Genomic DNA, 11369 nt, shown 5'->3' on the forward strand with positions numbered 1-11369 from the left:
AGCAAATTACCCAACAGGAACCACAGCAAGACAAGCATGTCATAAACAAGAATGTTAGATCCTGGGAAATTCGTGAAAAAAGAGCTACAGAATTTACAGGTTAAGCAGTTTGGAAGGAGCTGCACGCAGAATAGTCAATGCTTCTTTCCATCTCCACTGGCGTTCAGACAACGGTAGCAGATGCTGCAAGATTGACAATCGCCATTCCCACTCTTCTATGAAACGTGTAGCAATGGAGACTCTCCACTCCAAAGCCTTTCTTCCCCCCATACCGGCACCATAGTTAGATAGATCATCAATTGGGATCACATCTGAAGGAAGACTATGACGCAATATATCAAATAGCACTGTTATGAACGATATAACCATTTTATTTCTCCCTTCAAATGCAGTCAAATCAGGTTGCTCTGATGGATTGGAATAGGGTGATGGGGAACGGCTCCCAGGTGAATTGCAATGTGTCATATTGAGGGACAGATCATTCATGTGCAAAAGTGAGATAATGACGCTCACCATGAGTATCTACAACACACAAAAAACAAAAAAAGCAAAAAAAAAACATTTATTTGAACATTTATTTTTTTAAAAAAAATAATAGAAAAGAAAAAACGAAAACATAAGCACGGTCATTTAATTTCTATGGCCACTACAACCCACAAGCGTTGAATTTAGAAGAATCTTTCACGAGTTAACTCTATGTAGTTCGAAAAGAATCAACTGAGATAAATTTCTGCTTCTGAGGGAATTATTGCTTGTACACTTAATGCACTTAAAATTAGAAATTTGGAACAATATCAAGGTTGGACTACTGATACAAATAGCTATTATGGAGAGAGTTTTATAAAAGGCAAACCACAAGGAAACAACCTTTCGTGCAGTATTATCTATCGACTCCAAATGCTTGGAAAGATCATTCAAATGACAGAATGCAACTTGATGATGATCTCTTTCAGCTGTCAAGCCCTTCTCCATTGATCCTAGTGCAAGAACAGCTGATTCTAGGGCATAACGCATGTGCATGAGTTCAATATCTTGGATCCTATCCAAAAACAGAAAACAAAAAGCAGTTTGAAATGCAAAGAACATTTGGAGAAAATAATGCCATTAACCAAAAAGAAAAGATCATATCTGGTCTTGTTGCGATGTCAGTCCTTTTCAGAGGATAATTTTTTTTTAAGGAGTCCTCTACGGAGGAATATAGAATTAGTGACATATAGTTGACATTGGAGCTATGGTGATCAAAACAATTGTATATCCTTGGTGTCAAATCACATATCCTCCAGACGACATATCACAAGAATATAACTTAATTTTATCAAATCCAGAACCCTACAGCATCAAGCACATACCTTACATGACGACAAATTACAAAAAATATAACTCCTTTTTTTAGAAATATGTATGTTAGAACTTTAAAACTTAAGTTTACATCTTGGACCCACAAAGTAGCCCCAGTATCCTACCTCCTTTCTGCAGTAATGCTAGAAGAAATTGGCTGCATTTTAATCAGCTCAAGCGCATCCTTAAATCTGATGCCTGGAACAACATCAAACAACACCTGCATAAAAGATTCTTTAAACACATAACGTCATGATCCAAAATAAAATATATAAATAAATAATTTTATAAAAATAAAATTATATATTAAAAAAAAATCATTAAATGTTTAGTTCAGTTTTAAGAAACCAAATAGAAAACACCATATGCTGAAGACAATTCTAAATTACCAAAAGCCTAATATTACAAATCACGTAAACGTCAACTCGAGAAAATCATGCCCATACTTATGCAATTGAATGAAAGAAAGTTGATTTCTAGTAGGAACACAATTGTAAACTTCCGACTTGATGTCTCAAAAGCCATGGAAGAAACACTCACCCGAAGAGGACTCTGAACAGATAGCCTTTCTAGTACAAAGTTCTCAACAAAGAGGTCTGAATCAGTGTCTATTCTGCTACAGACTATCTGCCCTTTTCCAGACTGCAATAATGAGAATTTTGAACTCCATGGTCGACCAGAGTTGACACATGCAACAAATGTGGCAAGATCAAGATGGTAACATAAAGTGTCACAAAGATGTTCCACACAAGATATCTGCAAGAAACAGAGCATCGTATGTCATCTCATGGACATCTTTCATCATCATACACTACCCAGAAAGGGCATCATAAAAGCATTTTCATGGAAGAAAACTCACATCTTCTGACTGACATTTAACCTCAGAGGATGTATCATGCAGTAATTCAGGTGACTTGCTAATCCACAGTAGTTGCATCAACTCCCTTCGTTCTTTTAGTTGACCCGACAATAAATCCCAACCCATTGCAGCTACCAAAGGCCGAAGGCGAGGACACAATAAGAGTACCTAAGAAAGAAAAGTTTCCTAAACCAAGTAAGATCCAAAGACAATGAGTTAAAGGCTTTTGAATTCCATTAGAAGCAAACCGAGGCACGAACATTGTTAGCTTCTTGAAGCTCTGTCCTCTTCACTGCAGACAGAGCAGCATCCATTATACATTCCAGCACATGCGATCCAGAAACACGAGCATAATGGTACAAGTCACTCATGCACGAAAAGATTGCCTTTGTTAGGTATGCCGTCTTCTCATCCAAGTTAATTTCAGGTTTTAATTCCGTGACATAAATTAGAAATCGTTGTATTGGGAGTGGAATTTGATTGTTATCAAGCACTCTGTGTATCTCAATCTCTTCAGCTAGCACCTCATCTTGAATAATCTGTGACAAAAAAACATTTATTCTACCTGTCACCTTAAATACAGTGCCTTGCTAAAAATATTGTTGTACCATTTAGAGCTTTCCTGGTTGGGAAAGATAAAGGGCTCATATGCAAGTGAGTGCGCGCACAAATTACTTGTATCATTTCTACGATGTGTCTGGAATTTGATGAAAGTGCTTCTTCATAAACTGAAAGCAATCTTCCTCGCATAACCTCGTAGTCACCTTCATATGCCTTCTTTTGCGCCAAAATCATCTTCAGGAGGTCTTGGAAAACCTTGCTATATATGAGTTGAATAAACATGCGGATAAATACCCACAAGCAACAAAAAAAAAAGCATGAAAAAAACTATTGACAGCAAAGGAAAAACAAAATGGGACAACGAACAATTCAATTGAAAAACGAAATACCAGAAACCTGCTATTATGGTATTTGTTTATCTCTTTTACTTTAGAAACTAAGTTAAGAATCAGACTTAGTTCGACATACCGGTATTCCTCTTCGTCCACCCCGCGCTCAACATGCAGAAAACGAATACGAGAAACTGCACCATTTACATCCTCGTTCTTCAAGCACTCTTTCAAATGGTTCAAATGTGTTTTCTGAACGCACCTTTGTATTGAAGCAAAACACTTGACATCTTCCTCCTCGTTCAACGCCAGTATTCCATCGTTGTTGCTCCGCACTGTTATTGCCAAACTCGGGCCATAACACTCGGAACTCCCGATCTGTCTCTGTATATTCGAACACAAGGCATCAAAAGCATCTGCATGTTCACCAATTACTCTACTCAGACACGTTAATTCTTCTTCATCAACCGACCCCAACGTCGCCGGCCTAGCTTCACTTTGCTTATCGTCAACTTCAGCATTGGCGCCTTCTACCTTCAACCTTTTCACTCCCAATTCCAATACCTTATCCAGAACCTGTACACAAACACCCATTTCCACCGGCACATCCTTCACCTTTCCCTCTTCAACACCCAACAAATCACCCCGTTCCCCGACAGTCTCGATTGCGGTCGAAACTTCTTCTTCTTCTTCTCCCTCTTTGTTTACGCTCTCCAATTCGAGCTTCTTCCTCGCACTTCCCACTATACGGTCGATCAAATTCTGGACTAATAACAAAAATTCCGCTCGTAACCGCAGTGTTTCGTGGTCGAAACCCCATAACGATGAAGCGTTATCAAATTGAATCAACTCAAGAGTCGTTAAGTACGTTAACAAAGACGGTGATGAACAAGAGGGCGACCAAGTGACATTGTCGAATCGCCCAGATCGAGAAACGATCGTCTGCAGTATAGAAAGAGCAAATTCTGGATTCCTAACTCTAAGAGCAACGATTATGGCACGGAGAGGCTCGAACTGAGCAAGATAGAGATGATTTGCAGCCAATCGTGACAAAATTTCAGTTTCTTTGTCCTCCATAGCTTAAATCCAGCAAAAACCCAGTCGCATAATGTTGAATCCGAGTAAAATTCGTCGAGAAAATTGGCTTGACGAATTGGGAAACATTAACAGAAAACGAGAAATTGAATTGGATGAATATATAAGTCGCGTGAAGAGGAAAATGGCGATGTCTATGGAGGTGGGACTGTTTGATTCTCGGGAAAGTGAAGCGGAAGAATGAGGAGAAAGTTGCATCGGCTAAATGGCTGTGAACGGTGGAAAGGGTAAAAAGGGAAAAAGGGCGTTGGCGCTGCTACAAGCGCCAATTATCGCGGCGCGCTAGTGGCTGTGGCGCCCGGCCTGGCGCGCTTTTGTTTGGTTTTTCGTAGAAAAAAAAGTTTTCAAAAAATAGAAAAATAATATTTACATAAAATAACAAAATTTAATATGAGTAATAGAGGTTGATAAAAGTTTATCGATAACAGATATGCATCACCGACCGATAAAAGTCTATTGATATCTATAAATTTTTTTATTATTTTTATAAATAGTTTGATATTTTTATATAGATACAAATTTTCAAAAAAAATCTTATTTGAGTGTTTAAATTTTTGTTCAATTTTCTTTTTGTTAGCTGATAATTTTTCTAAGATATTTGGTTAGGATTTTTTTATTTATTTTTCCAATTAAACCTAACTAAGCTATTTAATGTGTTGTACATTTATTCAAAAGTTGTTTGTATCCCAGATGTAGAGTAGGAAGTTGAGCTTTTTTTTTTCAATAGTATATGTAGTAAAAGAAAAGTTATTAAAATTATAGTTTTGAAACATATCTAAGGTCTGGAGATTTACAAATGTAATTTTTAAATTGAGTTTACCTCAATGATAATTGGTATGGTTTTTTTTTTAAAAGTCAAATATTCTATCCTCAATTATGTCATTATTGTACTAAAAAAAATGCGATTTTTTAAAATTTATGGTAACATGTGAAACTACGTTCTATTATTTTTTTCACGATATCGTGAATTGCATAAATTTTCTTTATGTCAAGCTTGAAACATCAATAGGTGAATACAAAATTTTTATACTTCAAAACCAATAAACAGCTTCTTAATGTTGATGACGCGTAAATAAAATGACAAACAGAAATGTAATATTTTATCTATTAATTTAGATTTTTAAAGTGTATACAATTTCAATACAAAATCGATCAAGTATTTAAAATTAAATACACGACAATTGAAGTTTACAGCCAACGATACATACATAAACTTACATTTTATAAAAATAAGTTTACAATATAGTAAACTAAAGTTTATATTTAATAATTAGCCAGACTCAATGATTCAAATTCTCAGAACAATCTCGTAATTAAAAAATTAATAGTCAAATAAATTAATGACTGTCTAAAAATAAAAAGAAAAAAATTAAAGACATATTTCACACAAAATTTGAAATTTAAGTGTCGTTCGCCAATATTGTACTTCATGATTTTACATTTCATTATTGAATGAACGAGGTACTCATTATTTCATTTTATTATTCCACAACATTTATAAACATTTAAAAATTTGTGTAAACAAATTTAGAAACAAAGAAGTCGATTTTATCGATTCCATTATTTATTTACATTTTTTCAAAAAACATACATTAAAGTGTTATTTTATCATTTGTATGACTTATTAAGCATAACAAATATCTAGCACATAAATATAACACGTGCTTTTTTATATTTAGTTTTTTTTATTAAAAAAATCATTGAGATCTTCATGGTTTACTAAATTATTTAAGAAATACTTGGTATGCATTTCTAAGTGTTTAAAATAAGCATTTAAAAAAATTTGAGTGTAGACAACTACTAAAAAATAAATGTATTTTTTATAATTTTTATCAAAAGTGTTTAAATAAAAAATGAGTTTTTCTATAAAAAAAAATATTTTTTTTTATCAAGTCAATCCAAAAGGGCCATTAGAGAGAAATGATTTAATCTTTGGTGATCATCTTCACAAAATTTAATTAGTCTAAGCTTGTAAAAATTAATCTAAATACAAAAGAAAAAAAACTAAATTTGATACTGTTAGATAATATATAATTAAATTTACCTTCACTCATAAATTTAAGTTTTTAGGTCAATTGGTAATTTAAAATGGTATCAGATGATCCAAAAAAGTCATGTGTTCAAGTCACTAAAAAAAGATTAAACTCGTAATTATATCTAATTTTTTTACCAAGCTCCCGAAAGCAAAGGAGGAAAAAAAACTTTTTTTTTACCGCATTATATATGCAATATAAGAAATTTTAACCTAAATGGAAACAAGCCGGTAAAATTGGATAACAAATTGAGAAAGGGCCAAAAAAAAAAGATTTGGGTAAATTTTTTTGTTCCGCCGTATCAATCATTCATTCGGCATCACTTTCCCGATAATCAAACTGCTCCCAAGGGTAATTTATTTTATTTTTTGGCGGGTAAAGTTCATAAAAAAAAATTATATGAAATTTCAGGCGGATCTGATTTTTACTCTTTCTTTTTTTCGGATCAGTAGAAGTAGAACTTACCAAGTTTTTGCATATGTAAAAAAATTATATTTCTCTTAGAATCACTGTCATGGTCGTCGGTCACTGGCGGTGACGACGTTCACAGGAGAGGATGAGTGGTTGGCAAAAGAAGAGAATGTCGATGATTCAGTGGCGTCGATCGATTTAGACATAAATTTTGAAACCGAGGTTTCGAAGTTACGAGGTCAATGGGAGTTGGCATCGGTTTTGAACTTCTTGAATGTGAGTTTGTTTTTCGTTTACACCATCTATATATTGGATTGAAATTTCATTTAGAATGTGTGTTAGATATTGTATTGGTGGTGGATTGAAAATTTTTATTGATTTATTTGTTCTTTTGTCATGGAGATTTTCGAGCCAGTAATTGGGAAAAGCTTGAAGATATTGGCGGAAGTGATTGAAAAGGGTTTAATAGAGCCTGAGAGTTCATTAGCTGAACTCCACATTGCACTTTTGAAGGTTAAAGATTTTTATTCCTTCATTTATTTGAATGTACTTGCTCATCAATTTTCATCACTTAATGGTTGTTTGTGCGTGTGTATGTGTTACGAGTCGATAATTGAACGCACCTTTGTTTTTATTGGCCTCATTTGTATTTGTTTTTTGAAGTTGTAAATAAAAGTTTAAAGGACACAAATGTAAATAGCATTTGTTTACTTCGTTGTTATATTCAATGCCCAGTTATCACTTAGATGTGAAAATCCATCTGTTGTGATGCTTTCTATATAGTTTGTGGGATTATAGAGCCTTTTATTTACTGATGTGTTGTTTATGTTAACAGGGCATATCACTTGTAAGTAAAATGTTAAATGGTTCTAATACATGGGTGATTATACTTAATAAGAAGCTTGTCCCATGGTGGCCTTGGGTAAGTTACAGTTCATAGGTCATGCTTGGTTTAGTCTTATGTTTTCACCGATGTCAGTAGCATAAGAAAAGCAGGTGTATAAATTTCAGGTTGTTGAAGGGGAGATCCTAATAAAGGCTTTTAAAGGGTGGTTATAATAGTTACAAATTATGTGCATAACATATCTATAGTAGTTTGAAAATTTATTGATTATTTATTTGTTCCATTTTTCTTTTCTACAGAGAGGAGATATCAAATTACAAGAAACTTGATCCTACAAGACACTTGCTGCTTCAAGCTCTATGTGAAATTCGAGCAGATGGACTACTTTGCATCTTTCTTCAGTTTCACTGCATACTTTATGACCCTTCATTATTCTTATTACCATCATGTTTCAGATCTTCGATTAACATTATCTAATTTTATTTGGTCCATGTTTCTTATTAAATGAATTTGAGTGAACTATTTTGGATTTTTTTTCCTAATAAAAGATTTTGTTCCGTAGATTTTTATGGCCCTTATGTTTTTCTCTTTATTCATCTAACACATGTCATAATATTTCACACTAAGAGGTCTTTATCAACCAAAAAGATAGATTTGGTGGAGATGGAAATATAATTTCTTATCGGTAATTTCTTGAAGTTAGTTGTCTACATCAAATTTCTGAAATCTGATTATCAATTGTATTGGTAATTCTTACTGTGATTTTAGGTATGATGGGAATCCATTTGTTGGTTATAGACTATAAGGGAAGTTATCAAATGTGATACAAAGATAAAAGGTAATCAGAAGGGAAGTATGGCCCTTCCAATGTTTAGCACTCAATGGGAAACAATGGCTACAAATCTCGAGGAATTTCATAAAGTTAAAGTATGTTGGCAGTCCCTTTTGTTTCCGAATTGAGTTAATTTAAAAGGGACTTAGAAATCGTAATGACTTCTTTCCTGTTAATGGTAGGACAACTTTTTATGCAGAAAAATCACCTGTGAAGTTGCTGTTGGAAGGAAAATTGAATCTGATGCCATTCAAGGTTATTGTTGCCAAATCATCATGGTTTTGGGTTTTATTATTATGTATTGTATTGCCAATTTGCTAGTACTATGTAAAAGTCGTAGATTGATATTCTGATTGGAGATCAACTAGGTGTGCTTTTGTTGTTTTTTTAGTGGATATAAAGCTTCTGCTTTGTATGCTGCAAAAGAAGGAGAAGTCATTGAAACGCAAGCATAGGGAGGACAAGCTCTTGAATGACTTTAACAAGTCCTGTATAATTGGAGTTACACGCACTTGTTACATTCATGCACCCGTGAACTATACATTCGATGTAGAATAAAGTTCCCTTTACTTTTCTCCTGGTTATTTAAACTAACTGCTTTTGAAATCTTCAGACATTTCTAGTAACCAATATACTGTTGTTGTCACTCTTTTGTCTTAGTTGCGGTAATAGTACAATGAACAGGTTTGGCATGTTGGAACTATTCCTACGTCATATTTAGTGATTAGAGTCGGAGTTAGGAGAATATTTTTGTCCCCTATATTGTATGTAGGTCAAGATGATTGAGTTGGAGTTGAATTATAATTTTGTTCTACTAATCTCTCTTGATATTTGATCAACATTCTGGCCTTTGTTGATGGATTTACATTATTTGGGATTGAATTTTTGCTGAAATTTGATCCACTTGCATATCTCAATGTTATATTCTTGAATCTTGACCACCTCCCAATAAAGTGTTGATTTGTGGAATGTTGTGCAGAGAAGTACAATTGAGCAATAGATCCATATGGCTATCTAGGTGAACATTTTTCTTCTATCTCGCTCTTTTTTTCTCATAAACTAAAGGAAGAAAGAAAACATATTGCTTTGTTTGTAGATTTAGTGCCTTTTACAATTATTTTATAACCAAAGAATGTGCTGATTATGTTATGTAATTCTAAGGAATAAGACACTACTACAGTATCATAATGATAATAATAATAAGTAAACTAATAAAACACTAGGTTTTTGGTGATTTTGTAACAATATCATTGTGAAGTTTCATGGTCATTTTTTCTGGTATAGTAGTGTAGTTTTGATAGTTTGAAGAAACATAATTTATAATTCCAAATAGCTTTCCATCTATTTGGTCTGTAAGGATGAATCATAACTACGTTGGTTTAGGTTATGTACTTGATGGCATAAGAAGCCCTTGTGAAGGTAACTTAACGGAATTATAATTCATTACAGACATTAAGGACTATAAACTTATAGATTATGTTAAATTAATATTTTCATCTATACTTTAACACCTCTTTCACCTGGAAGCTTGAAAATTTGTAGAAAATCTAACAAGTGAAGTTCAATATTAATTGAGAAAGAACTACATCATATGAAATCAAACACGACCTCTAATACTATGTTAAATCATCAATCACCCAATAAGCTTAAGTTTATGGGTCGTAGTAAAACTTGTCCTATCAATACTTCAACAAAAAAATATTTGTTTTTTCTTTTGGATAGATGAAACTCTGTGGAGCATTTGATTCAGATATTGATATAATTCGAAATGAAAAATAGTCAATGTCATATGGTATAAAGGACCGATCATATAATCATATTCCCTCGTTGGTGGTGGGAAGTTGCCATATGTACTTGGCGGCGCAGAATTTAGTTGTATTTATGCTGAGTGTAGTGCTCAAATGTGCGATCTATTATAATCTATTAAGTGGAGATACCTACTCTTAAAAAATATTCAAATAACTTTGTTGACACTACGGTCAAATTACTTAGTCTAAGCATGCCACCAAGTAGGCAAATTTGGGCCTCAATATTTATATATCATTTTCCTTGAGGTAGGTGAGTTGTAGTGTTGCATTTCAGAACGTTTGGATGTTGGTTACTGCCTCTCATAGTCTATGTGGGAGGCTTGTTGCACAACTATTCTTTTGTAAATTAATTGCTTTCAACAGCAGGAACAATAGGGACCAATAGCAAGTAGTTCGGTGGTAGAAACTCAATCTTGTAGTTTGTATCTTGGAATCCAAAGACATTTTCTGGATGTTGAAATATGGTGCATTAGTCATAAGGGCATATTTGTCTTTTCTTTTATGCCCACTAAAATTAGGGCTTCCCTCATTCTATTTACATATGAGGTTGGGGTCTCTTGTATGTATGACATTAAAATAATAAAAACTTATCCATCGTGGTTTTTTCTCCCTGTATTAGGGTTTTTTCATGTAAATCTTGTGTTATCTCTGTTCTCTTTTTACTTTTAATATGGTGGTGATGAAACTCTAACCCCGATAGAAGAAATTTAGTCATCAGACGTGGTTGGTGATGGAGCAATAGCCGACACAACTAATATGGTCATGATTCAAGCGGTCATGGACCAGTATCTACGGACAATCTTGAACCAAGCACAGCAACAGTCGACTGAGGAGCAGCTGCCGATAGTCCTCAACCTTACAGCCGTTGGAGTCGTGTCGTCGAGCAGCCACAACCCAACCTTCGAGCAGTTGCGGACAACCTAGACGGCAGCGGTCCAAACTCAGTTATTGCGTCGTTTTTTGCACAGCTACAACAGGGGCCGGGCGGGTTTGCTCCAACGACCGGGTCGGGTCAGTTGATCGCGTATCTGTCCAGCAACTAGCCGATCTGGTCCAAGCAACTCCCGCGCCAGTCGATTGCGGTTCCTCCCGAGCCATTCTCGCATCAGTCAGTCGCATATCCTTCAGTCGCAGCAGTACCTGGTCATGCATCTTTCAGCAACAGTGTCGAGGTGTTTGGATAACACCCGATTAAAGCCTCTGACCAGGTTTTTGGTTCCTTCCAACAACAGGGGTCCCTCCAGAATGTGTATCCGGTT

At 34.6% G+C, this 11369-nt stretch overlaps 2 protein-coding genes across 2 annotated transcripts in view; one reads left to right on the top strand and one right to left on the bottom strand.

Moving 5' to 3' along the window:
* Window positions 1-4358, bottom strand: part of LOC120085832 (uncharacterized) — a 43493-nt gene extending 39135 nt beyond the window's left edge. Inside the window, exons 1-8 of the mRNA XM_039042042.2 lie at window positions 3227-4358; window positions 2873-3017; window positions 2458-2736; window positions 2198-2365; window positions 1879-2094; window positions 1464-1558; window positions 868-1039; window positions 98-522 (exon numbers count right to left, since the gene is read on the bottom strand). Coding sequence (XP_038897970.1) covers window positions 98-522; window positions 868-1039; window positions 1464-1558; window positions 1879-2094; window positions 2198-2365; window positions 2458-2736; window positions 2873-3017; window positions 3227-4164 — 2438 coding nt within the window. The 5' untranslated portion in view covers window positions 4165-4358. The remainder of the gene's footprint in view (window positions 1-97; window positions 523-867; window positions 1040-1463; window positions 1559-1878; window positions 2095-2197; window positions 2366-2457; window positions 2737-2872; window positions 3018-3226) is intronic.
* LOC120086528 (DDT domain-containing protein DDR4-like) lies at window positions 4196-8860 on the top strand. Its single transcript, XM_090317199.1, has 7 exons — window positions 4196-4324; window positions 6720-6902; window positions 7029-7139; window positions 7462-7548; window positions 8269-8397; window positions 8485-8557; window positions 8694-8860. The coding sequence occupies exons 1-7, from the start codon at window positions 4196-4198 to the stop codon at window positions 8858-8860; spliced, it is 879 nt and encodes a 292-aa protein (XP_090173325.1).
* The last annotated feature ends 2509 nt before the right edge of the window (window positions 8861-11369 follow it).

This window comes from Benincasa hispida, chromosome 9 (genome assembly GCF_027475165.1).
Source record: "Benincasa hispida cultivar pf3 chromosome 9, pf3_genome.v1.1, whole genome shotgun sequence".
In the NCBI taxonomy this organism is placed as follows: domain Eukaryota; kingdom Viridiplantae; phylum Streptophyta; class Magnoliopsida; order Cucurbitales; family Cucurbitaceae; genus Benincasa; species Benincasa hispida.